Raw genomic sequence first — 24,643 nt, forward strand, 5'->3', positions numbered from 1 at the left:
TCTTTTCTAACGATGAGGAGGAGGAAGAGGATGCAGCGAAGTCCGAGCTGAGCCGCTGGATGGGCTGAGTCGCTTCCAAGTGGGAGAAGAAGCCAAAAACTTCGCCCCGGTGGCGTTTACCAGAAGAGGAGAAAGCTCGTCGCTCCGAGCGTCTCCGCCTTCCGTAAGTATCCTGGGCGGACGTCGTCGTCATGGCAACGGCGAGGCGGCGACTGCGCTACGACGTCGGCGCCGACACCTGGTGGATGGTCAGATTCGTTTCTTCTTCATTTGATTTGAATTGGCGCCGCGCCGCGTTGTTTGCATTTCGGAAGCCGCGTTGAAGTGATGTGAGGAGGGCGGCGGCCGTGTCGACCTCCGTTACCGCCGAGATGAACGTCCCTGGAAGGAGAAAGTTTTCGCCATTTGACACAGCGCCGTCTCCTAACAAGCCTGACACATTTGAAAGAATTCCAAAAAACGGCCGAGCAGAACGCATCCCCGACATTTGAAGAGCGCCAAATACTTGACGCTCATTACAACGGGAGGGCAAAGGTCGGAAGACGATGGATGGGTTACGACGGGGTACATTTTTTTAATTTCATTACGTGGGGTTGCTTACCCCCAACACGAAATTTAAGCGCTTCCACGTCAGCTCACGCCAATCCGTGCCAACGCTGCAGCTCTGCTTACCTAACGCTTGGAAGCGGCTGCGGAACTTTGCCGCGTCTGAGAAGCCCTTCGGTTATCGTTGGTCGGCCCACCGTTAGGAAATCGCTACAAATTGATCGGGTTGTTTGATTGCACGCAAGCAAACGTCAAACGAGTCACTCGACGCAACCCGGAGAAATCCGCCAAGCGTGAACGCTAAGCCGCTGATCCGTCTTAAAAAGGTCACGTCGGTCCTCGCGGAAAGCCAAAGTCGAGCGGAGGCGCGCGCGAGTCCGCAGCGATTATTAGCGGTCCCGATATTTGGAGCCGATGCCCATTTGGGGGACAGAGGAAGGCTTGAGATTCGGGTAAGCGGCTCACCAAATGGACGACGTCGTCCACTTCGTTAAAGGCCTTCAAGCGAGTTTACTCATTTTCAGATTTGCAACGCGACGTCTTGAACTCACTATAAAAGTTCGTCCTTTTGTTTTTGCTGTTCAACAGCGGCGCTCCGAAACCAAACAAAAGGTGCTGAACGTTTCAGAACTTCAATGCGGCCCAAACGGAAGGTCGTCACTCTTTGTTTTACGATAGCAAAATGAAAAGTGCAAGGACGCGCCGCGGGGCCAGCTGGGAGTTGAATGCTCCTCCGCACTCCTGCAACAACAACAACAACAACAAGAGTCGCTCTCGTCTCCTCTTCTGGCCGCCATTTTTTTTTTTTTTTACTCAGCGCGTGCACACGTCCTGCCGCGTCACCACCAGCAGGGGGAGCCAAAGAGACGCTCGTAAGAAGACGCCGAGTCAGCGGCTCGCCAACCGAGCGCATGCGCACAGCGTGCTGAACGTGAAGTCCGCAAGGTCCGCTGCGCCGTCGACAAAAACAAAAACTGATGAGCCAAAGAAAAAACGACGCGATACGTGCGATCCACATTCGTAGGCAGGCAGATTTGAAAATGAAAAATGAATGAAATTGACCCTGCGTTCCTGGTTGTTGGGCGCCGCTGTCCGGCCACGTTTTTTTTTTTTTTTATTGCGCCTATTAAATTTGTTTTATTCACTCGTCCTTCATCTTCCCTGCATTTCTAAACTGTTGTCAGGCGTCGCAGTTGCGTGTTTTCATATTTTTCCCCTAGGATGTATTTCATTGGCACGGCCCCGGGGATGGGGCGGGACTAGGGTGTTGCAACCAGACTCGCGGGGCTGTGCCGATTTGGAAAACTTCTTCTCCGATGTTTGTTTGTTTGTTTGTCCACGTGTGACCTGGCGTGGACCGGTTGGGCCTTCAGTGGGCACTGATGATGATGATGATGAGCCAAGTTCAGAAAAGCTAACACATTGGTTGAAAGTCGATGACATCATGCCAGAGGTTTGGCAACTTTGTGGTCGATCCGCACACTGTAAATATGATATGGGGAAATCTGATGCTAACGTGCTAACTGCGAAGGGGGGTGGGGTGGGGGGAGGGGCTTCTCCCATCATGCAGTGCGATGAATTCTATTGCTTTATTAGGATGGTTTGAAAATGGCCGAGAGGAGGAGCCACTCCTCGGCGGAGGTAAACAAAAAAGGTGACCGCGGCTCCACGGCGCTCTGCCGCAGCCTGCCGGGAGAGGGAGGGGCGACGAGGGGGGGGCTAGCCAGGGCTCGACGCGGGACGCTCGCGCTCGTGGATTTCCCCGCTGCCGGCACGGACGTGGCGTCGGGCGCGAATATGGAATGAGACGCGAAGGCGGCTGGAAATGGGCCGGCGTTGACGTCCGCTTCAACTTCCTCGGCTGGCGGCTCGGTTCGGACATGGTAGGACAACAACAACAACCCCCCCCCCCCCGACCCCTTTGAAAAAAAAGAGAGAGAGAGAGAGAGAGAGAGAAAGAAAAGAGAAAGACTAAGCTCTTCCGGTTGCGTTTTGAGTCCTGAAACGCGACGTACAGTCCTGGCAGTGCCCCCGACGACCGTTTGTCACTAAACTTGTGCTCGGTGCTTTGTTTTTCTTTTCCCCGTTCCAAAATGTCCCACGTCTAGTTTTGAGCAGCCCCAGTGTGAGCTTGGTTGCTCTATGGCCACACTTCATTCAAAAAAGCTCGAATTCAAGATCGCGGGGGGCATCGGCGGGCACTCGCATGTTTTTAGGAAATGACTCGGAGTGCATTTCACACATACACGGTCCAAACGACAATTCGGCGCCGTGTTAGCAAGCGGCACGCAACTCTCTGCCATTTAAAAGCTCCACTTTGGAGTTGGGAACGGCTTCTGGCGAACGGTCCTCGCGGGGCGGAAGTCGGCGCTCCAAACCGATGCAAAAGTCCTTTTTAGCTTCCTTAACAGGCTTTTCGAGCGGGTCACGTCCACGCCGAATTCATCCAAAGGCCAACGATGAGAGGGGGGGGGTGGGCTTGAGCCGCTCAACTTGAGCCAGCTCGCAATTGGGCCCCAAACGTCGTTCGACTTCCATCGTTGGCTTTTGGAGCGGGAGCGTTGCTCGCCTCGGCCCCGCGCCGCTCCGCCTGGGCTCGGCGCTGGCTTCGCGCGTCACTGCTCGGGGCGACCGGGGCGGAGGAGGGCCCAGGCCAAGTTCAAGTTGCTCCCGGCGGAGAGCGCGGCTCGCCAGAAAATGGCCGGCGCAGGGCCTCCGGTCCCGGCCGGCAGACTCGCCGAGAACCGCTGCGCTGCCTGCCGGCCCGGATTCGCCCGCTCCGCGAAGGAATTCGAGGAGTGTTGGCACAAAACCAGAAAGGCAAAGTGACGAAAAAGAAAAAGAAAAAACACCAATTCAATCTCTGGCATCCTTTTCAAACTTCTGAAAGCTCCACAAATGCAATAAAGGCGTGGGGATAGCGGCAGTTTGCGTTTCGTTTGCCTCTCGCCAAAGTCAAATCAAGTTTATTTGTCATCACAAAAAAAAAAAAAAGGGTTTCGCTGGCCCGCAGCTGGCAAACGTTGCCCAAAGGTTGCCCATCTGCGTCCGAGACTTCCGGGCCGCGTCCAGCTTCTGCTGCCGACAACAAACAAACAAACAAATGGAGACCTCTCGTTTCTGACTCTGCCCGCGTCATTTTCGGTTCAAGACAATGCGACTCGTTTGCACCACTCAACACACTGCATTGTATTATTAAAGGGAGAATTTGCAAATGTCTGCTTTTGCTTTGGGAAAACAACAATCATCACTTTTGTTGATGTTACGGCGCAAATTAGCATTTGGGTCGTGAGGAGTTCCTTTGAAATAAGGTCCTGTTTTTCATTAAAAGGCACGGGAATTAAACAAAATGTATTTTTTTTTTTTTTAAATCCAATTCATCGATTGGTTCAAACAAAGTAGCGGTGTGCCATTAAGACATCTCTTGTACAATATAACCTTGTGTCAGTTATATCGTCTATTATTCAGACGTGCGGCCTGTCGGCTACACTCATGAAGCCTCCGTAACGCTAACACGCAGGTGTCAAAGTCAAGGCTTGGGGGCCCAAATCCGGCCCGCCGCATCATTTTATGTGGCCCGCTAAAGGTAAGTCATCTGCGAAAATTGTTTCCACTTTCAACAAAGTTGCTCGATCGCAAAGATTATTTTGTCACGAAAGCCGTTCTGCCAAATCGGTTGAAGAATAGCGGAGCGCGCTAACGTCCGTTACTTCCGTTTTGAAAATGGGTCGGCGGGCACAAGCGAGACGGCCCGGAATGCGCCGGCCGGGCTTTGAGAGACCGGAGATGAGCCCGAGTCTCTGTTTGTGCACAGGACGAGTTCCACCCGTTCATCGAGGCGCTGCTGCCGCACGTGCGCGCCTTTGCCTACACGTGGTTCAACCTGCAGGCCAGGAAGAGGAAGTACTTCAAGAAGCACGAGAAGAGGATGACCAAAGAAGAAGAGAGGGCGCTCAAGGAAGAACTCCTCGGCGAGAAGCCGGAGGTGCGTCCAGAAAAATGTTTGCTTGCGTCACCTTTCCCAAACTTTTTTTGCACTTCCTGGAAGGGACTTGGGGAAAGTTCAAAATCAAAAAATCAGCCCAAAAATGTCAAGATATAAACATTTGTTTTATGAAGGAATATCTTAAGTGCCCATAATCATATTTTTAGAATAATTGTGCTTGAAACTTTTTCGTTTGTAAGCAAAAAATCCCAAATATTAGATTTTACAAATTATCGTACCTTTTTTTTTTTTAAATTCATCATCGTCGTTGCTTTCTTTATAATGAAATTAATATTTGTGGAAAAATTTGACTGAAGGCAGCAAAAGGAGGAAGGAAGGAAAAGGAGATTACATTATATATGGCAAATAATGAAATGGATTTTCTGTACAAATTATAGGACATTTTCATTTAATTGTGAAAATTAAAATAATACGAGTAAAGAAATGCATGTACATTTGAAAAATACCTCTATTGTATCGATTGTAGGTCATAGCGATAAAATGAGAATAAATCATGATTTTTTTTTTTTTTTTTTTTTTTTTAAAAAAAGAAAGGAGCTATTTTACTTTAGTTGTTTTAGTGCGTTTTAGCGATGGCCGACATCCGGGCTGCCTGACGCTGAGACCCCCTTCCCCGTATTTGGACTCTGTCGTCGAGCCAAGCGTGGCGGTCACGGTATCAGAAAGTACCTTCACGCAATCGGGACATTTCCAAAGTCATTTTCCTCCGTCAGCCGGTACCGTCGTCGGTGTTATTTTGGTCGGGCACCTCAGCGAACAGCCAGGGGTCCGACCGAGACGCGTAACGGTCGGCGCGTCCAGCAGAGGGCGTCCTGGCTGCATCGACGGCGTCATTCTGGGATTCGCCCCCCGGCGGTCAGCCGGCGGAATAGCGCCTTCATTAGAGCCGCTTGTGGTTTTGGCCGCAGGTGAAGCAGAAGTGGGCCAGCCGCCTCCTGGCCAAACTGCGCAAGGACATCCGACCGGAATGCCGAGAAGACTTCGTCATGTCCGTCACGGGCAAGAAGGCGGCCTGCTGCGTCCTGTCCAACCCCGACCAGAAGGGGAAGATGCGACGCATCGACTGCCTCCGCCAGGCGGACAAGGTGGAGCGGAGGGCGGCGGTCGGTCCCGCCGGGTCCCGCCGGGTCCCTCGGCGTCACTCGTGTCTCGTGGTCCCGCAGGTGTGGAGGCTGGACTTGGTGATGGTGATCCTGTTCAAGGGGATCCCCCTGGAGAGCACCGACGGCGAGCGGCTGGTCAAAGGCGGCCGCTGCGCCAACCCGCTGCTGTGCGTGCAGCCGCGCCACATCTCCGTCTCCGTCAAGGAGTTGGACCTCTACCTGGCCTACTACGTGCACCGCAGAGGTCGCCGCGACGGCAAATCTGCCCCCTAAAAGTCCTACTTTGCCTTTTGTTGTTGTTGTTGTTCCCAGTTAGCTTTGAAAGAAAAGAAGTCAGTCAGGCCTCGGAATTTGGATTTGGACCGGAGCCGTTCCGGTTCCTCGTTTCGCTCCAAAAAGTTTGCACGATTTGAAACGACGAGGATCCATTTTCATAGCATAAAATGACCTTTTGACCCGGGCTTCTTAATCAAACTTGTGCTGTCAGCAGCGTGTGTGGAACCAACACAAATGACCCAAAATTCATCTTTCGGCCACATGTTCCATATCGCCTTGTTAACATCGATATTTGCAACTCGTTTCCCATATCAAATGGTTTGGATGTGCACGTTTAGCCCGACTGGCGTTGGACTGTTCTGGGAGAACCCCAACGTTAATCTGGGTCCGAATTGCGACTTTCTGCAGAAACTGAAATCTGATTGGACAACCCGGGCAGCCCAAACGCAAAACGCATGCGACGAAATGGAGACAAAAGACGCTAGGAAATCCGTCGCGGGAGTCTTGGAGCCTTTCTCAGTTATCAGGAGGCAGGTTACACCCTGGATTGGTCGCCGGGTGTCCCAATTAATGTGGCAGGGAGCCAAAGTGCCCGGAGAAAAGCCACGCAGGCACGGGGGAGAACATGCAAACTCCACACAGGGAGGGCCGGGATTGGACCCGAGTCCTCAGAACTGCGAGCCCGACGCTTTCCACCTGATCCGCCGGGTGTACAAAAAGTCCAAAAATGTATCATTTGTCAACGTCTTTCTGGTCATTAATCTTACCAAATAACGGGCAACTGCTTCAAGCGTCCTCGACTGGGGTTCCAATCTCGGCCCCCGCCTGTGCGGACTTTGCAGGCTCTCCCCGTTCCCGGGTGGCTTTTCTCCGGGTGCTTCTCTTCCCTCCCAAATCCCCCAAAACGTGGATTGATTGGAGACTTGAAATTGCCCGTAGGGGTGAATGGTTGCTTGTTTCTATGTGCTTTACAATTGGCTGGCGACCAGTTCAAGGCGTACCTCGCCTCTCTCCCTCAGTTAGCCGGGTTAGGCTCCGGCACGCCCGGGACCCGCCTGAGGGGAAGCGGGACGGAAAATGCGTGGATGGATGGATGAAAATAATTAAGATGTACTTTAAACGTAGGTTACTGACTGGCGACCAATCCGGGCAGCTGAAGCGGGCTCCGGAAAAAAAGGGACGTGACTTTCATTTCTGTTTTTGTGCCGTGTGCCCGCGCAGAGGCCGAGGACGGTCCCGGTCGGGAGGACGGTCACGCCGCCGTTGCCACGGGTAACGTAGCACGTAGCGCCAAGCCGGCGGCGCCGCGTCTTCGCTGACTTGTCCTTCGCGTTTCAGACGGGCCGGAGTTCCGCGACGCCTTCGCCACGTCGGGAGTTTTCAGCGTCACTGAGCTGGTGCAAGTGTCCAGAAGTAAGGAGGCGCATTTCCCACCTTCTCTTTGTCCTTTTTTGAGCGCGTTTGGCATCTTTTCGAGTCGTTAGCTCTCATGTGCCCACTCGCCCCAGTCCAAGGAAACCCCGAGCGGGCCGAGTCTCGGTTTCGAGGCGACAATCGGCCCCATTTTGGCATCACAGTATCAATCTTACAAGATCGTCTTTGGCTCTGAGTTTTGATTTTTAAGATGTGAAAAATCTTTTTTCTGTGCGTGTTGCGAACCGGGCCCGAGCCGGCCGGAGCGCACCTCCGCCGGCATCCGGAACCGGAACCGAAACCTTTGAATTGGAAGGATTCCAAGAGAACCGCAAGCTCGTTCTTGATGGTTCTGGACTCGCTCCCGTTTTTCTTCGTAGCTGTGACGTCGGGCCTCCCTGATTTGGTTTCAATATTCAGCAGACTTTTTTTTTCCGAACTCGCCGGAACACAGCACGCGAGAACTCCTCGGCGAAGAAGCCACGATGCCAACGTCCTTTTCGTGTGTGTGTGTGCGCAGCGCCCGTCGTCTCGGGGGCGGGGGCCAGTTTCTCCATCGGCGAGCTTCAAGGCCACCTGGCCTACGACGTCAACCCGGCGCTCCCTCAGCCCGTCAACACGCGGCGCCCGCTCGCCGGCGCCTCGTCCAGCGGGTAACCAAGCACGCACGCAAACGGGGCGAGGCGGTCCGGAGGAAGCGCGACCCGAGAAGGCGGCCCCGACCTCGGAGAACTAATCGGGCTGATCCGGCCAACGCTCGCAAATGAGATTTTGCAAGAGCGCCGTGAAGTTGGCGGCATTTACGGCGTCAACCCGGCACTTCCTGTGTTTGGGTCAATGGCGACGTACACTCCTTGACGCGGTGTACAACCCTTCGGGGGCGGGGCGCTTGTGTGTCGCCACTCACGTCGTCGTTGACCCGCCGGCCGTCCGTCTGCAGAATTTGTCCACCGTCCTATGTTAGATTGCATTTGTCATTTTGTCCGTTAATAACATTTTTGACTTTGACCCGTCGGCGCAGGAGTAAGCGGCGGCGCAAGTCCGGCTCCGCGGAGGAGGAGGCGGGCAGTCCGGGAGGAGACTTTTACCACTCGCCGTCCTCTCCGGTCGGCGGCTCCAGAATCTGGACGGGCGACGCCGAAGGAGGTAACGACGGGCCGCCGCTAAAAAGGCGCCCGTGCGTCTGTTGCGGGCCTTCGTCAACGTTTGTCGCGGATGCCGGCGTCCGTCAGGTGCGTCCCCTCCGGTGAAGAAGGCCGAGCCGGACGCCCCTCCGGCCCGGGAGGACTCGCCCGGACCGGGTTCCTTCGCTCAGCACCACCGGCCCGTCATCGCCGTGCACGGCGGTCAGTGGCTCCCCTCGCGCCGACAATTCGTGCGTGCGTGCGTAGACGCCGACATGTAGAAGATGCAAGCGCACGTAGACGTGCACGCGTAGAAGATGCAGGCCACGTAGACGTGCACGCGTAGAAGACGCGGCGGCCCGTAGACCGCGTGTCCGCGGTCCATGATCCTTGTCCTTGCGGTCCAGGTCTGCCCCGTCCTCACCCGTCGTCCTCTTTGCACTTCCCGTCGTCGTCCTACTTCCCGCACGGAGCGATCCGCTACCCTCCCCATCTGGGGCAAGACCCCCTCAAGGACCTGGTCACCTTGACCTGCGACCCCGCCAACCCGAGCTCGGTGAGCGCCGCTTCTTCTCCTCCTCCTCCTCCTCCTCTCGATTCATTTGGAACTTTTTGTCGACAGATGAACGGCAGCAACCAGCTGAAAGTGAGCGGCCATTACCTGTCGTCTCAGATGCTGGCGCCCAACCTGGGGCCGCCGCCGTCCCCGCTGGCCCGGCCCGCCCCGAGCGCGGACGTCAAGCCCCCCAGCACCTCCTCCGACGGGGCGGCGAGCTCCCCCGCCTCGCCCGGTGAGTGCTCCGGAGCTCCAAAGCACATTGGGCCTGATTTACTCACGGCGCAAATCGGCTTGCGAAAATCGACGCAAAATTCTCGCAACCGACGGGAATGAGCCAGGATCTTAAGAACCCGAAGGGCGGCTTGACCCGACCTTTTCAAGATTGCTCTGCTCCGCGACGACGGAAGCAACCCGAGCGACGCCCCCGTCGAGTTGCTTTGCAACATTTTGCAGTTTTGTCAGAATCGCGGTCGAACGTGCGCACCTTTCACCCGAAACAACCAAAGCGCCGTCAAACGGGTGAATCAGGCCCGCGGGGCGCGTCGAAGTGCGACTGATGATGTCATCGCAACAGCGTACTCGGCGCCCGGGACGCCCCCCGCCGGTCGCTCCTCCTTTGTCGGCGTCGCGACTCGAGACCCCGCCGGACTCTACCAAGCCCAGGTGGGTTCTGATCTCTGCTCACGTCTACGGTATGTGCCCGAGGGCTGCCCGTCATAAGGTCGAGGTTGCGGTTGGTCCTGACCCGTTGTCTGCGTATATAAAAGCTTGTCCCGCTCGGGTCGAGATGCTTCGCGGGGGCGACGTGCGGTTCCGCCCTGTGGAGCGTCTCGCCCACCTACATTTGCTGCATTGCCTTTTTAAGGCTTCCGCCATCCTCTGATGACGCTGCACTGCATTTAGTTTAGGATGCTTGAAAAATTGACAATTGTGCATTGGTGTGTTTCAGTCTTGGTATCTGGGCAACTGAAACACTACACGACGTCCCCTACGTGTGCTCACGCCGGCGTATAACTGTATCGTGTACGGTATATACGGACTCCAAACGGCTCTGAAGATTGGTCGCCGGACCAATTCCCCGGGAAGGATGTGGAGAGGCCTTTAACCCCGCCCCCCCCCCCCCCTGCAGGTGCTGCTTCTCACATATGCAAATACGCTTTGCTTCTTTTCTGGATTTCCCAAAAGACGACAACAAAAACAGCAGAGAGCGGCGTTAAACTTTATTTTATCCCCAGCAAGAAAGGAAAAGGAAAAGAAAAGTTTTTGACGTCGGCGAGAAAGCTTTACGTTGCTCTTGAGGATTTTTTTTGTTGAAATGATTCTTCTTCTATTTATTAATCATTAATCTTCAGGCCCCCTCCTCAACGCAGTTGAGCCCCTTTCGCACGGCGCTCCTGCCAAACGGCCGCGTCGGTTCTTCTCCTTTTTCACACAGAACCCAGCGAAGTGCAACTCGCCGAGCGGTCGCGCGACGTCAGGCCGACGCCGTGCGCGAAAATTCCGACGTACCGTTCGCTCCGTTGCGCCGCTCCCGATTGGCTCAGGATCGCGGGACATTTTGCCTTCCGACCTTTACATCGAGCTTCCGCTGCATTGCGGTCGTCGCGCTTGATCTCGCGGTGATGTGCGGTACCGACAGTGACTTTGGTTATCCGCCACGCGATACGGAACAGACTCACGCGTCCGTCCACCTTTTTGAGACTTCTGTTTGCTGAACGTGGATTACGTCGGTGCGTCGGCTCACAAAAGTCACGGCAAGGTGGAGGCGGTACGCCCGGTTTTTACCACCGTCACCCAAAGTGGAATCGGGTGTTTTTCCCCAAAGCGTATTTTTGTGCGCACGACGACGGGACAGCGCAGTCGGCGGCCTTTTGCCCTGTTCGTCGCCCGTCCAATCGGACGCCGGCGTGCCTCCGAACTTTTTGCCCACTTCAGCTGCGACGTTCGTCCGACGACGCTGTTGAAACGCCGACGCGCACGTTTGCTGCAAACTCTGCGTGGGAGGGGCCCGTGCGTCAAGGGATTTGGAACAACGGCCTGAAAAAGGAATGCCGCTTTTTATTTGTATTTTCATTTTCTTTTTTTTTTTTTTTTTGGGGGGGGGGGGGGCGCTCCATTTTGCACGATACGTCCGAAACCACAATATGTGCCTTGCCTTCAGTTCAACGACAAGAAATAAGAATGACGACACATTTTGGAAAGGTAACAATACTTTTCATGGTACTGAAAACAAAAACAAAAAATAAAGTTGCATGCGGGATTGCGAAGTAGATTAGCGGGTGCACAAACTTGCGTCGACGGGCTCATTTATACGCACTCAAATTGTCCCTATTCATCAATTTATCAGCTGGGATACGTTCCGCAATTTAACGAGATCACGTCAACATCAATTTAAAAAAGTTTGAACCCTGTTTAAACAAACACATTTCATGCTACTTCCCTTATCGCCTGTTATTACTCTGGTATAACATCACTTTGAGGGAATCAAAAAAAGACTCGTTTTTTTTTTTTTTTTTTGTTGAAATTCATGACAAGGTGCACATCAAACACAAGCAAGTAAAACTTTTAACCAAAGCAGATTATTAGAAAACGTGTGCCGCCAGATGAAGTGAAATGTGGAAATAAAAAAAGACGAATAAAAACAAATCAGCCACAAAGCTGGAACGCGACATTGCGGGCTTGCGCTTGCAGTGCAAACAAACGCCATCCGCCGGGGGGCGCCGCTGACCCCCGTGTAAAAAAAAAAAAAAAATAAATAAATAAATTGAAAAATCGTCTTCCGGGTCGCGGGTGTGCCGGGGGCAGCCCGAACCGGACGCCAGCCAGTCGCAGGGCACGCAGGCGTTCGGATTTGAACCCGCAACCTCAGTACTGTGGGCCAAAGAAAATTCTTCAAAAGTCAAAGGGAGGGACGCTGACCGTGAATCCAAACCAATAAATTGATCGAGCCACCAACCAGACCTCCGATCGATTGACCCGTTGGCCTCCCGGACTCCCGTTGAGGCGGCACGGCCGCATGTGGAATCCCAAAGATTTGTCGGGACGGCGTATAAATGAGCCTTTCGCCGTCGGACGACGCGACACCCGATTAGCTTAGCCTGGCGCTACCACTACGACAGACGTTTGCTGCACTTTGTATTCCCGACAGCAGGGGGCGCCGGTGCCCGCGGGCAAAGCGCGCTGCTGTTTGCTTAGCTAAGCCGCCAACGACGGCGTGGGCCTTAGCTCCGATCCGGCTGTTTTGAACGCCGTCCACGTCCATAATCATTCATTTTTGTGAATTATTTTGCATGCGACGTTTATGAAGCGTATCCTCGAATTGAAACACACCCGCGTGTCTAAATACTTTGAATGTATACGGAAAGTTTGACCGGTGGCCGAGCCGCTGGCGCGCAATTCTGACGCTAATGATGCTAAAGCTAACCTCTGGCAGGAGGATAAACGTGTTTGCACAGCAGGAAAAGGGACGACGTGAACGGGAAGACTTCTTCTTTTTCTTTCGGCTTGTCCCGATAGGGGTCGCCGCAGCGTGTCCTCGGAGAGGAAAAACGGCCCAAATGACGTCGTGATTCCCGCAGGGGGATTTTCGTGCCCCCGCCCGCACCGACGCTAACGTCGAGTTGCGTTTTGCAACGTCGTCCTTTGCAATCACGATCAGAAATTATTTGGATGGTTCGAAGCCAAAAACAGTTGCACGTGGACTCCACGAAAGTCACTTCGCAAATGTAGCCGTGTCTTATGTTTTTGGGATTATTATTTTGGTTTGTCTTCTCGTACATTTCGGGGCAAAACTGCGCAAGGAAACGATGAAAACGGGTTGCTAGCCGCATCGCGCTCATCCCAACAAGTTGGCGAGACGTCATTTTGTTGTGGGTTTTTTTTTTTTTTTTATCATAAATTGAAACAAAAAAAAAGCAATTGACCTTTGAATGCGCAATCGAAAATGAAAATTAATTGAGTCACTGAATGACTAGTTTGATTGTTAGCATTTTTGATGAATTTTTGGGAGATTTTATTAAGAAAGACTCAGACAAATTGTTTCATTTCTATTTCCGTAGCGCTTATCCTCACGAGGGTCGCGGGCGTGCCTGAGCCCATCCCAGCTTCGATTAACGCATGTTTCGGGGATGCGGGAGGGAAGTCAGGCCGGCACTGGGGAGAACGTCCAACCTCCACGCAGGCGGGGCCGGGATTCGAACCCGGGTCCTCACAACCGCCGAGGCGGACGCCACCCTCGTTTTTATTTATTCTACATATTTAATGTACATTTTTACGATGAATTTGAATCATTCAGAAATCGACTGAGCAATTCATTTCTTTTGAAAATGGAAATGAAATGAAGGATGGCCACATTTTTAGCTTCATTCTTGGATGGACGACGTCAATTTTCTCCTTAATTCCAAAAGAAACGGCGACTCCACGACGGATGAATGCCAACAACAATAACTGCCCTTTGCAAACGTCAAACATTTGGAGTCGTGCCAGTGGTTCTTCGGTGGCGTTCACGCCGACAAACGTATTTTCCGCTTAGCAAATGAACATTTTTTGAAAAAGACACGTCGCTGTTGAAGAACGATTCGATTTGGGAGGCCAAAAATTCCAGTTAGTCCTCGTCGTGCCTGCCGCCCGTTTATTTATTTATTTTTTTTTCCTTCGCACGCTTGCAAACGGGCTCGCCGGGGGGGGGGGGGGGTTGCCGAGGGCGAAAAGGGCTGCAGCTTTGCCGCCGCCGCCGCTGCAACCAAACAAACAAACGCAAAAATGTGAATAGTCAACCTTTATTTGCATGATGTGTCAATTGTAAGAAGAGGAAGTGACACGTTTGGACTTCCCGTCATGTGATGACGACGATGATGTCACGGGAAGAGCGTTGGCATTCGGTCAGCGCTGACGGATTGTTGACTTTACGTATGATTGCCTATGCAAAACCAAGCCATCAATAAAGAAGCTACACGACGACCGCTCACGTTTGTAGTGCCAAACGCGGCCGTCGCGTCCTTTTTGTTTTGCTGTTGTTGTTTTTTTTTAACAGGACGTCGACCTCGCTCAGTTAAAGAACAAAAAAAAAACGACGACGGCAAGTCGGTGGCATCACCGACGGGGAGACTCGACTGACTTTTGCCCGCGCTCACAATTTACGGTGAAAATGTCCAAAAGTCAAAGAGGTTTTCTTTGAACCGTTCGGGGTGGGGGGGGGATGGCAGATTTTGGTGGGGCGCAATGATCTACAATCTACTTTCCTCTCCAAGGAACTCCGGAACTCTTCTGACTCGGTTGACGCTGTTGTTCTCGTTCTTCTGGTCCTGCCCCAGATTTTTTCACTCTGCTCTTACCTTTGCGCCGACCCGGTTCTCCCGTCCTGGCCTTCGACGTGGTCCACGGGTCGCTCTCTCAAGTGTTTGTTGACCGCTTAACCGAAAAGTCGACGTCAAGAACCCAAGTTGAAGTTTGAAGTCTGGCAAAAAGTCAAAGAAACACACGAGCGCTCGTTTGGCTCTTTGGCTTTCAACAGCTTTAGCGCCAACGTCACACACGAGAAGAAGCAAAGGAATTTTGCTAGCTTGCTTTATTGTGACGCGGAGCTCTCAGACCTGGCGCAGCTGCGGCACTTGTGGCAGCTGTACGGCAAGCGGGAAAGGACAAATCGGGTGGATGCTGGGCTCGGCGGCGCCCAGCCGAGCCGTGCAGGCGGACGCTTCCGCGGATCCGTGGAAGCCCGCCGAGCACGCGGGCTCCTGCGCGCCGGGCTCCAGGGGCTCGGTATTCTGCGGACGACCGTGTTCAAGTTTGGGCGGGTCCGCGTCGCGCTTCACCTCGCGTCTGTCGCGGACTTACTTTTGGCAGGTACACTTCGCACGTAACCGCCCCCAATTCTCCGGTGCTGTGCGTGTACGAGGACTCACAGAAGGCGTGATGCTTCAAAAGAAAGAGGAAGACAGGAAGATGGCCGCCGGCGCCGTTAAAAACCCGGTCGACAACCGTCTGCCAAATCAACGATCGCTTTAAAAGGAGCGGCGAGTCCGAACCCGGGCCAGGATCTCAAGAACCGTTTGGATGACGCGCTTCGGTCGGGAGCCAATTTGAAGAGTTGGCTGCACTCCGACCGGGCCAAGGATCGGGGGGGGGGGGGGGGGGGGGGGTTGGGGGGATTTTAGGCGCTTGAAGAGGCACGACAAATGTCAAACTGACCAGACGTTAAATTGATTTGATTTGCTGACATCGGGATCTCTCAGCGTCTCAAATAGCGGCATTGGCTCGCTCCCTCTCGACACCGCGACGACGTCACAGCGGCGAGTCAAGCCCGCTTTCAAAAATGCGCTGCCGTCCTCCTCCGAGTCGGCCACGACGCCGCAAGCTGGAGTTTCTCGGCACCCGTTTGGCATTTCCCGTCGCCCTAGACGATAACGTCGAATTATGACGCAAAATCGGTGGGATGCGGAACGCCGAGTACGTCATCGCGTCGTGGATCCCGAGAGGTCATCGCCGCGGACTGATGTCGCGCAACGCCGGCAACGGGTGCGAGGACGCTGGGGAATGCCTCTGATTGGTTCTGGATGGAAGAGTTGCTGGTTAGGGTCGAAAAAAGGAACACGGCGTTCCAAAGCCCGTCAAGAACCCTCCGGAAGACGATTTTGGTTTTCTTTGACCAAGTAACTCACCGCTCGGTCCGGGCAGCGAGGCGTGCAGGCCTGCTGAAGGATCCTGGAATTCTTGGGACAGACGGTCTCCACCAAGGCGAACTTGAGCCAGGTATTCGTTCCGACGGACGGGATGTACTGCGTCGAGGAGGAGGAAGAAGAAGGAGGAGGCGGTCAAAAGGGGCGCGGCCGGCGGGCGGAAAGACGAAGCAAAGAAATGGAAAAAGCAATCGGTCGGCACCCCGCTGGTCAACAGAGAAATTTCCATCAGGGCAAAATAGTTCTGGTGGTTGCTCTCCCGGTTGAACTTCTTCACCGCCTCCTCGACCGCTTTCACGCCCGTCTCGTCGTCGAGGGGGAGGAGGGCGGGGCAGTCGGGACACGTCGCCACCATCTCCGAGTTGCTCAGTTCTGCGTGACGACCAAGCGAAACGTTTATCGACGACTGCGTCAAACGGTGGGAGAAAGCCAAACAAAAGGGGAGAAGTCGCCGGCGGCAGGCGGACGACACCCTGGACCGGTCGCAGGGCCGAGGTGCCGCCACCGAAATCAGCTGCGCGTCCCGTCGTTCTCTCCGTGTTTTCCGTTTCTTTCCGACTCGCTTGTGCTGGGTTTTCATCAAATAGGCAACTTTGCTACGAGGAACCGCTTGAAAGCATGTTCGGGATTTGATCGCTCAAGTGTTGCTGGTTGTGCCGTGAGTTGAATGGAGCGCTCGCGAGTCAAAGAAAAAAAAAAAAAAAAAAAAATTGAGTGCCAAAAGGTTTGGACCTGGTCTGGTGGCGCATTGGTGGCTGGTGACTGTGGCCACGCCCCCCTTCACGTCCAACTTGCTGTTACAGGTGGCCACGGCGCCCTGAAAAGAAACAAAGCCGACGCAGCTTAGCTTAGCTTAGCTTAGCTTAGCACGCGACCAAGGCCACGAAGGAACGAACGGACGAAGAAGAAGCTTGACCCGTTCGGACTGCATCATGAAGTCGCACTGGTCCGCCGGTTTGGGGTTGGTGACGTGACAGTCGGTCTGCATCAGCTTGACGTTGACGTCGAAGTGGCAACCGCCGGGGACCTGAGGGGAAGGATCGCCCCGGTTGGGATTTCATACATTTTCATTTCTTTGTTTTGGAAAAATCTTTCCATTTTTTTTTTTTTGGTTCTTCTCTTATTTTACGGCACTTTGTGCCACTCGATGAACAGCAAATGAAATGTGGCAAGCGCCCCTCACGTGTTCAATTTTGCTGCTCTGCATCTCATCCAGCTTGAACTTGAATCCGTGCTCGTGATGCTCGTTGATGTGGCGGACGGCGAGGCTCGCCGCCGCCGCCTCGCCGCCTCCGTCGCAGGTCACCGCCGGCGAGGACGGCGCCCCCCGGAGGCCCGGGGCGGCCGCGGCGCACAACAGCAGAACGGCCAGCAGCTGAGTCGGCATGACGGAAACCGGGAAGGATCGGGAACGGCGAGGGCCGCCGACGCCGCGCTTTTATTATGGCCGCCGGCGAGGAGGCGGGCAGACGGTTTGCAAACAAACGCGGACTTTAACCGGCAACGAGGGCGAGGGGGGCGGACGACCAATCGCAGAGGAGGAAGCGGAGAGGGATCGATCAAAGAAGGACAAACAAAACTGCTCTGAAAAATCGATCCCGCCCGGACTTTGGCCTTTTTTCTTTTTTGCGCACGAGCAGCGAGCGGATCGCAGACGTCAATCATCCACCGCGGTCGCCATTTGAAGGCGTTCAAAATCATCAAAAAGACGTATCGACGGCCGTGCGACGTGTTTGGACCTTACTAATGTGTGACCTCTGACCTTTGATACAATTTGACTTGGCAGGTATCGAAACAACATCGACAGACTTTGCTCACATTATGAAAAGTCCGATTGCCAACTTTTTTTTTTTTTTGTCCTCTGATGTTTATTTTTGCCGGCACGGTGGCTCAGCTGGAAAGCGTCGGCCTCGCAGTTCTGATGTCCCGGGTTCAATCCCGGACCCGCCGTTGTGGCGTTTGCACGTTCTCCCCGTGCCCGCGCGGCTTTTCTCCGAGTGGGCACTCGGGTTTCCTCCCACATCCTCAAAACACGCAACATTCATTGGACACTCGAAATCAGGGCTGATCAATGCGTCGATGGACTGAGCGCTTTCGGTCGATCGCGACGGCGACGGCGTGCCACAAAAAAACAACAAAAAAAACAAACAACGACAGTACAGGAAAATACATTAGTCGGCGAGTTTCCGCCCTATTTTAAGCCCTCGCTGAAGAAATCTTGACATGAATATGAATATGTTTACCCCTCCCATCCATCGGCAGAGGCTGGCTGCTTGAAAAGTAGATCTTGTGGTAAAAAAGTCCGGGCACCCCTGCTCTGAATTGCCCCGTCGCTGTGATTGTGAGCGCGACCTGACAGCTGGGACACCTTGTGAGGATAAGCGGCTAAGAAAATGGATGGATGGGTGGGTGGGTGTTTATTTTTTGTTTCTGTAGTTCAGCGGAAAGCGATAATTTTCACGGAGCATCCTGGGGTTGTGATTGGCTGACGACCAATTGAAGATGGACCCCGCCCCCTACCCGAAGGTAGCCCCTGTACGCTTGTGAGGATAAGCGGCTCACGGATTATTTGTGTCAGCAAGTTTTCCTTTCCAATTTCCACGTTGTTTGCCATTTTTTGGGCTGGGCGCGGCTGACGGCCTCCGATCACGTGACCGAGGTGATTGGCGCCAGACCCCGCCCCTTCCCATCAGGCCGCAGGTGTCGGTCGTTCGCCCCGGCCCGCGATTGGTCCCCGGGACCGCCGGGCCCGCCTTAAACGGTGTCGGTGCGGCTCGGACTCTTCCTGGCTGGCTTCGCTCCCGTTTTCCGGCGTCATGGCGGCTCTTCCGTTTGCTGTTGCGCTGCTGCTTTCCGCGGCTCTCGCCGCCGTCCTGCCGCCGCCGGGGCCTCCGGGACCTCCGGTGGGCTGCGACGCCGGCGCCGGTCCCGGCGCGGCGGTCCTCGCCGTCCGCCACATCAACGAGCATCACAAGCACGGCTTCAAGTTCCAGCTGCAGGAGATCCTCAGCAGCGATTTTCAACAGGTGCGGGGGAACTGGTACCTCCTGAAAATATCGGATTTACGATCATCAATTTAAAAAAAAAAAAAAAAAAATCCCCCTTTCACCTGTTTTCCAATCGTACTCGTGAAACGTTTTGCGCGTTGTGAGTTTTGTTGAAAGCAGACGTAGCGAACTTGATGGCGTCCTCGCAGGTCCCGGGCGGGTGCGACGTCGTCCTCAACGTCAAGCTGGCCCAGACCGAGTGTCACTTCACCAACCCCAAACCTCACGACCGGTGCCACCTCTTTCGACAGGACGAACGGGTAAATATTGGGGTGGGGGAAGGGAAGAGGACGAGTTCTGCCGAACTGGACTTTCGTGCTGCGCTGCCTCATGTAACACTGGAAGTTGGTTTTTTGTTTTTTTTTTTTTTTCTTGTTTTCAAAATGTTGATGATGAGAAATGAAGTCATAATTGCATGTGGGGTTGGGGCGGTCGGACCGGAAGCTGCATCAGTTCTGAGCTGAAGTTTCATTCAAGAGATGGTCTGTGCTGTTTTGTTTGAAACGAACTTTAATGGAAGCGCTCGCTGCTCGGCTCCTTTCCGAATGAGGCGAGTACAACGATGTGATGTCTGGTCTTGACCTCATGTAGCCTTTTTTTTTTTTTTTTTTTTTCTCTCTCCCTCCACAACGTGCGAGGTTTTGGTTTCTCCCTCTCGTTACGATCGCGGGCCGCTGGCGTTTGTTACAAGGATGTGGTTGTGAAGTCTTCAAATGTCCTGAAGCCTCTTTGGGTGCTCGGTTTGTGTTTTTGCCCCCCCCCCCCCCCCACAGAGCGCGGGGGCCACCTGTACCGTCGCACTTTCAGTCAAGTCCGGCACGGCCGCGGTCACCAAACACCGATGCGCCACCGGCCCAGGTGAGGACCCGAAAGGCCGTCGTGGCCGCCGGCCCCTCGACTCTTCTCGCCCAAATGTTTGCAAAGTCGGCATTTCGCCGTCCGAAACGTGAGGCGGCATCAGGTCCACTTGGGTTTTTGTTTTTTTTTCCTGTGCGCAGAACCCACCAACGAGGAGATGTCTTGGATTTGTCCCGGCTGCCCCGGGTTGTTGCCTCTGGACGACCCGACGGGCTCCGAGGCGGCCCGGGAGGCCGTGATCAAGTTCAACCGGGAGAGCAAACTGCAGAATTACTTCACCCTGCTGGAAGTGGCTCACGTGACGATCGAGGTACCCTCGTCGCCGGGCTGGGCCGGGCCGGGCCGGGCGGGCACGTCTTGACGTCTCCTTGTCCTTCTGCTGCAGTACATCCCCGCTAGCGGCACGATGACCTTGCTGAAGTTGGCCCTGGTGGAGACGACGTGCCCCAGAGAGGCCGGCGACGCGTTGGCGTCCTGTACGCCGCTCTGTCCGGACAGAGCTGTGAGTTGGCTTTTGTGGGGGGCGGCGGCAGCAAATGTGCTTGACAGACGTGGTTTCAGATGACTTGGCTGGTTTGACTTTTTTTTTTTTTTCCATGTTCAGCTTTAGCTTTTTCTTGTGGTTGTGTTTAACTGACTGTTTGTGCACACTCCAAAGTGGTTTGATCTTCTCCCCCCCCCCCCCCCCACCAGAATCACTACTTTTGCTCCACCACATATTACAACTTGCCAGAAGTCGTAGGAGAACTTGTGTGCGAATTGTATCTCCCAAAAGTAAGTTGACCGCGACGTACTCGCACAAACGGAGCGGATCAGCTTTTTTTTTTTTTTTTTTGTTGTTGTTGTTCATCTTCGGCCCACAGAATTCCACCCAGTTGGCGGCCGGCGAGCCGGAACCCGCGTGCGGGCCTCTGTTCCACCAGAGTCCGGAGGCTTCCGCCTGCAAGGCGCAGCTGAGCGACCCCGACCCGTCCGTCCACCATATTTGTCCCTACCCGCTTGAAGTGACAAACTTGATTTCAAAATAAAGATGGAATGTAGAGTTTTGATTTCTGGCTGTCATTGATCATTTTCCTTCTTTAGTTGCCATTGATGCATATGCCCAAATTTTTTTTGAAATTATTTTTAAAGCTCTATTTGTTGGCTTTACTGATCTGTAGCATTCAACGTACTTTAATTTATGTCCATGTGACTTTTTTATTTTTTTTTCCCCCTGGGGTGGTTGTCTGTCAAATTTTCAAGCTTATTGGCTAAATATATAATCTCGCAGGCCAGTTTCGATAAAGTGGCATTGATTAAAAACGGAAAGGGGTCAGGGGTTATCTCCCCCCCCGCATTTTCCTTTTCAAGGGTCATCCTAGCAAGCAAGTTTGTCCAAATGAGAGACTTCGGCACTTGTGGAGTGGTTGCAATGTCTGTGCCTTTATATGAAAATGCAGCAATGTATACAATAATCAGTCAAATGTCCTCTTTTAGAACGTTATGAAACTTCAGTGGCTCATGGTACTTTTATTCTTGACCTCTTTTTAGCATAAATGCAAAATGCATGTTTTCTTGACGACTTTGTCTGACTTTTAAACACTTGACTGAACTTTTTCCGTCTCTTTCGAGTGTGCCATTGCTCCGGTTGTCCACCAGATGGCCCAGTCACCGGAGTCTTGAAGTCGAGGCTTCGCTTCGGTACCAGTTCTGCTTGGACTTTGCGCTCCCGACTGCTCGAGCAGTTTTCTTCTGACTTGCTCCCTCCGCAAAGGTCTCTCGCTTTCCATTCATTCCGTGTTACCGCTCGATCGTGAAGTCCAAGCGACAAGCACACTTTTCGGTGCTGGACTCCAAGAAATCTCGCATGAACTTCGGCAGTAGACTGTTTTTGACTGACGTCACGCACCTTCCGATTTCGAACGCGGTCGCCATTTTGGATGGGTGAATTCGAGTAAACAAAGCGGAATCATTTCAGAAAGGCGTACGAATGGGGGCGCACTGCTATGTTGTGGGTTATGGGGGGGTGGGGGGGGCAGTTTCCTCTCCCGCCGGTGCTTCCGATTAGCTCGGGAAAGCTCTCGCGAGACTACTCCTGGCATCTGGTTGGCTGTAGCAACGTCTGCGGGCGCACTTTTCGTGTGTCCCGATTGTCTTGACTCCTTCCACACGGCTCAAGTAGAGTCGAAACTCTCAAACATCCATCGCGCTAAGTAAGATACCTAAAAGTGTCGATGGGGAGGCAAAGAAAAAACATAGCTGAGCAGACTGGTACATATAGCAGCAAAACTGATCTTTTAATATACAAAGACGGCGCTCCAACTGGCGTGGGCAAACGCGTTCGTCTAAGACAAAAGTGGTTCCGGCTGATGAAAAACATTTGCACTTCACCGAGGCGCGGGGTCACGACTCAAAAGGAAAGCGTCGCCCTCCCGCCGGGGGCTCGTAGAAGGTCCCCTTTCTAGTCGGGAAGGAAGCTGAGCCGGGTCAACGAGTTGCCGTTGCAGGCTGACGGGGTCGGACTCTTCCGCAGTGGACGTTTCCTCGCCAAAGACAAAACTTGCGTCCCGCTGGCTCAGACAAGAGGATGGAAATCATGCAGTCAGTAAGACCAGTTGCCGGATTATTAACTTATTTTTGCCTTTATGAAGAGGAAGCCCGAGCCTCATTTGCAGGTGCACAACGAGCCGCCTTTGGACATCTTCAAGTCAACCATTTTCCACTTGTGACTTTCAGCGTAGCTGCAAAGCGTCCTCGCGTTGCTGTGCTTGGCTGTCAGAATCAGGACTTGTGCGCTTGCTCTGTTTGGCAGCAAAGTGCTCACATGCAACTCTCCCACTTAATTTTGCCATTTGACCCACAAGCTTACCTCTAAGAGCTCAAAAACATTTCACCCCCCCCCCCCCAAGTATAAAAATTAAAGGTTTGCAGAATACAGAAGCAATTTTTCAAATTTCCACTTTGAGCGTGAAAGGCCGCATCAAGTGCCAGTTGCGATTCAAAGTCAGTCGTGTTGGGCCACAAAGTGAGCAGACAAGCCACGGTGAAGAACTTGCAATATGTTTATTTGTATGAATTATTGAGGGAGCAGCCAAAGACTGCGACCTCACTTGAGCGGGAAGGGACAAATGTGGTGCACGGCCGCGTCGGGCTCCTTCAGCCGCGCCTTGCAAACGCAAGCTTCCGCACTTTTGTGGAACAGCGGGCGGCACACGGGCTCCGGCTCGCCGGCCGGGAGGGCGGCGGAATTCTGCGGAGACCCGAGAGGGACCGTGAGGTCGAAGCCGCCGACGGCGCTTTTGCCGGCCACTTACTTTGGGCGGATACACTTGGCAGGAAAGTTCTCCCACTTGTCTGTGGACGTTGTAATAGGACGTTTGGCAAAAGACGTGATTCTGAAAAGAGGAAGAGAAAGTCACCGCGGCGCCCGAACCGCACAGCGCCGTCGGTTCGGAACTCACAGCTCGGTCCGGGCAGCGAGGCGTGCAGGCCGCAAAAGTGGCCGTGGCGCCTCTGGGGCACGTGGTCTCCACCAGGGCGAACTTGAGCCAGGTGACGGTGCCGACGGCCGGGACGTACTGCCGGACGGAGAGGAGGAGTTTGAGGGGGGGGAAAAAAAAAAAAAAAAAGACAGCCGGGAAAAGAAAATGCAAAAAGCCGCGACCGCCCGCCCACCCCTTCGGTCAGCTGGGCCACTTCCAGCAGGGTGAAGTAGTTCTGGTGTCGGCCGTCTCGGTTGAACTTGCTCACGGCCGCGTCGACCGCGCTCACGCCCGTCGGGTCGTCGAGAGCCAACAACTTGGGGCAGGAAGGACAAATGGTCAGCAGCTCGTCGTTGGTGTGTTCTGGAAAGACGGAGACGCCATCTTGGTCACGTTTCACATGCGGAGCCACCCCCCGAAAAAGTGCAGCACTTTGTTTTTGTTCAGAGTCTTCGCAATGACCATGTTCCTGTTGGAAAGGGGAGGGGCTAACTGCCAAAAGAGCCACCTGAAACTGTGCCACGAGGCACTCTTGCCATCTTAGTTCAATCGCTGGCGTGTTTTTGGCCAAAACGAGAGGAATTAGCTTGATAGCCAAGACACCCCCCCCCCCCCCCCCCCCGACTAATGAAGTCTCAGAACAAAACAGGCAACTGACCTGGTCTGGTGGCGCATTCGTGTCTGGTGATCTTGGCCGCGCCCCACATGACCCAAAACTCGACGCTGCAGGTGGCCACGGCGCCCTAAACGCACAACACTCAGTTTGGCGCCCGGCCGCCGTCTTTCGGCGAGCGCCACGATTTTTTTTTTTACCCGCTCGTTCCGTCGCCACGGCTGGCATCGCTCCAGCGGTTCGGGGTCGGTGAAGTGACATTTGGTCTGCGTCAGCTTGACGTTCACGTCGATGTGGCAACCCCCTGGGAACTGAAGGACACGGAAAGACGTGAGGACGGTCGCCGCGCCACACTTGTACTTTTGACACTTGGCGCTTCTTAGGAGAGGCCTGAATCTTAAATCGCGCTCAGAGAACACAAAAGGTCGCAGAGGGTCACAGACACGAAGGCCGCCGCGATAGCGACGTCGGCGCTATTAAACGGCCTCAAAAGGAAGAACAACTCAGACAATCGCGCTGACCTGCTGGTATTTGCTGCTCTGGATCTCGCGCAGGCGGAACCTGAATCCGTGCTTGTGATGCTCGTCGACGTGTCGGACGGCGAGGTCCGCCGCCGCCTCGGCGCCGTCCTCGCTGCACGTCAACTCCGGCAAAGGCGGTGGCGCCAGGAGGCCCGGAAGAGCCGCGGCGCAGCACAGCAGAACGGCCAACGGGTGAGTCGCCATCACGCAGGAAAGACGAGATGACGCAAACGCAACAGGAAGGACGCTGGCGGACGAGCGCGCGCGCACACTTTAAGCAGGCTGAGGAGCTCCGACGACCAATCGCAGAGGAGGACCGATGCCGGACACCTGCGTCCCAATTAGTGGTGGGCGGGGTTTCAACCAATCACAGCCTTGGCATTCGGAAAGAAAAATGGGATGAACATTGGAATTTGGGGAGGGACAAAAAAAACCCAAC

The 24,643-nt window shown here is 54.0% G+C and overlaps 4 protein-coding genes across 6 annotated transcripts; 2 read left to right on the forward strand and 2 right to left on the reverse strand.

Annotated features, from left to right (window-relative positions):
• The first annotated feature begins 2,177 nt into the window (after positions 1-2,177).
• On the forward strand, positions 2,178-14,009 carry LOC133503927 (nuclear factor 1 C-type-like). Of its 3 annotated transcripts, none has more exons than XM_061825936.1 (13): positions 2,179-2,429; positions 4,361-4,531; positions 5,461-5,637; positions 5,716-5,899; positions 7,153-7,203; positions 7,270-7,344; positions 7,865-7,997; positions 8,366-8,490; positions 8,577-8,690; positions 8,876-9,024; positions 9,091-9,259; positions 9,602-9,719; positions 9,977-14,009. In XM_061825936.1, the coding sequence occupies exons 1-13, from the start codon at positions 2,349-2,351 to the stop codon at positions 10,080-10,082; spliced, it is 1,653 nt and encodes a 550-aa protein (XP_061681920.1). In that variant the 5' UTR covers positions 2,179-2,348; the 3' UTR covers positions 10,083-14,009. The 3 variants fall into 3 exon arrangements, with proteins under 3 accessions (XP_061681921.1, XP_061681920.1, XP_061681922.1); XM_061825938.1 differs by having other exon boundaries at positions 2,182-2,429; positions 9,602-9,690; XM_061825937.1 differs by having other exon boundaries at positions 2,178-2,429; positions 8,876-9,259; positions 9,602-9,690.
• Positions 14,010-14,588: 579 nt separating this feature from the next.
• LOC133503418 (alpha-2-HS-glycoprotein-like) lies at positions 14,589-17,225 on the reverse strand. The gene is made up of 7 exons (XM_061825038.1): positions 16,888-17,225; positions 16,621-16,731; positions 16,437-16,521; positions 15,907-16,076; positions 15,687-15,803; positions 14,863-14,943; positions 14,589-14,792 (listed from the first exon to the last, which is right to left on the reverse strand). Exons 1-7 carry the CDS (start codon positions 17,089-17,091, stop codon positions 14,613-14,615), a joined length of 948 nt encoding a protein of 315 aa, XP_061681022.1. The 5' UTR covers positions 17,092-17,225; the 3' UTR covers positions 14,589-14,612.
• Positions 17,226-18,478: 1,253 nt separating this feature from the next.
• Positions 18,479-20,658, forward strand: LOC133503419 (alpha-2-HS-glycoprotein-like). Its single transcript, XM_061825040.1, has 7 exons — positions 18,479-18,730; positions 18,901-19,011; positions 19,525-19,609; positions 19,750-19,919; positions 19,995-20,111; positions 20,303-20,383; positions 20,473-20,658. Exons 1-7 carry the CDS (start codon positions 18,521-18,523, stop codon positions 20,635-20,637), a joined length of 939 nt encoding a protein of 312 aa, XP_061681024.1. The 5' UTR covers positions 18,479-18,520; the 3' UTR covers positions 20,638-20,658.
• A 1,974-nt stretch (positions 20,659-22,632) lies between these two features.
• On the reverse strand, positions 22,633-24,462 carry LOC133503213 (alpha-2-HS-glycoprotein-like). The gene is made up of 7 exons (XM_061824569.1): positions 24,205-24,462; positions 23,884-23,994; positions 23,729-23,813; positions 23,264-23,433; positions 23,050-23,166; positions 22,903-22,983; positions 22,633-22,838 (listed from the first exon to the last, which is right to left on the reverse strand). Exons 1-7 carry the CDS (start codon positions 24,406-24,408, stop codon positions 22,695-22,697), a joined length of 912 nt encoding a protein of 303 aa, XP_061680553.1. The 5' UTR covers positions 24,409-24,462; the 3' UTR covers positions 22,633-22,694.
• Between the last annotated feature and the right edge of the window lie 181 nt (positions 24,463-24,643).

This window comes from Syngnathoides biaculeatus, chromosome 7 (assembly GCF_019802595.1).
Source record: "Syngnathoides biaculeatus isolate LvHL_M chromosome 7, ASM1980259v1, whole genome shotgun sequence".
NCBI classification, from domain to species: domain Eukaryota; kingdom Metazoa; phylum Chordata; class Actinopteri; order Syngnathiformes; family Syngnathidae; genus Syngnathoides; species Syngnathoides biaculeatus.

Excerpts from the sequence above, each read along its gene's own strand:
- LOC133503927 (XM_061825936.1), top strand. The coding sequence starts at position 2,349 with ATGAGACGCGAAGGCGGCTGGAAATGGGCCGGCGTTGACGTCCGCTTC. Across the intron at positions 5,638-5,715 it reads GCCTCCGCCAGGCGGACAAG|GTGTGGAGGCTGGACTTGGT; the intron begins GTGGAGCGGAGG and ends GTGGTCCCGCAG. Across the intron at positions 7,998-8,365 it reads GCCGGCGCCTCGTCCAGCGG|GAGTAAGCGGCGGCGCAAGT; the intron begins GTAACCAAGCAC and ends CCGTCGGCGCAG.
- LOC133503418 (XM_061825038.1), bottom strand. The coding sequence starts at position 17,091 with ATGCCGACTCAGCTGCTGGCCGTTCTGCTGTTGTGCGCCGCGGCCGCC. Across the intron at positions 16,732-16,887 it reads AGAGCAGCAAAATTGAACAC|GTCCCCGGCGGTTGCCACTT; the intron begins GTGAGGGGCGCT and ends CCTTCCCCTCAG. Across the intron at positions 16,077-16,436 it reads CCAATGCGCCACCAGACCAG|AACTGAGCAACTCGGAGATG; the intron begins GTCCAAACCTTT and ends GTCGTCACGCAG.
- LOC133503419 (XM_061825040.1), top strand. The coding sequence starts at position 18,521 with ATGGCGGCTCTTCCGTTTGCTGTTGCGCTGCTGCTTTCCGCGGCTCTC. Across the intron at positions 19,012-19,524 it reads TCTTTCGACAGGACGAACGG|AGCGCGGGGGCCACCTGTAC; the intron begins GTAAATATTGGG and ends CCCCCCCCACAG. Across the intron at positions 20,384-20,472 it reads GCGAATTGTATCTCCCAAAA|AATTCCACCCAGTTGGCGGC; the intron begins GTAAGTTGACCG and ends TTCGGCCCACAG.
- LOC133503213 (XM_061824569.1), bottom strand. The coding sequence starts at position 24,408 with ATGGCGACTCACCCGTTGGCCGTTCTGCTGTGCTGCGCCGCGGCTCTT. Across the intron at positions 23,167-23,263 it reads TGGCCCAGCTGACCGAAGGG|TACGTCCCGGCCGTCGGCAC; the intron begins GTGGGCGGGCGG and ends TCCGTCCGGCAG. Across the intron at positions 22,984-23,049 it reads CTCGCTGCCCGGACCGAGCT|AATCACGTCTTTTGCCAAAC; the intron begins GTGAGTTCCGAA and ends TCCTCTTTTCAG.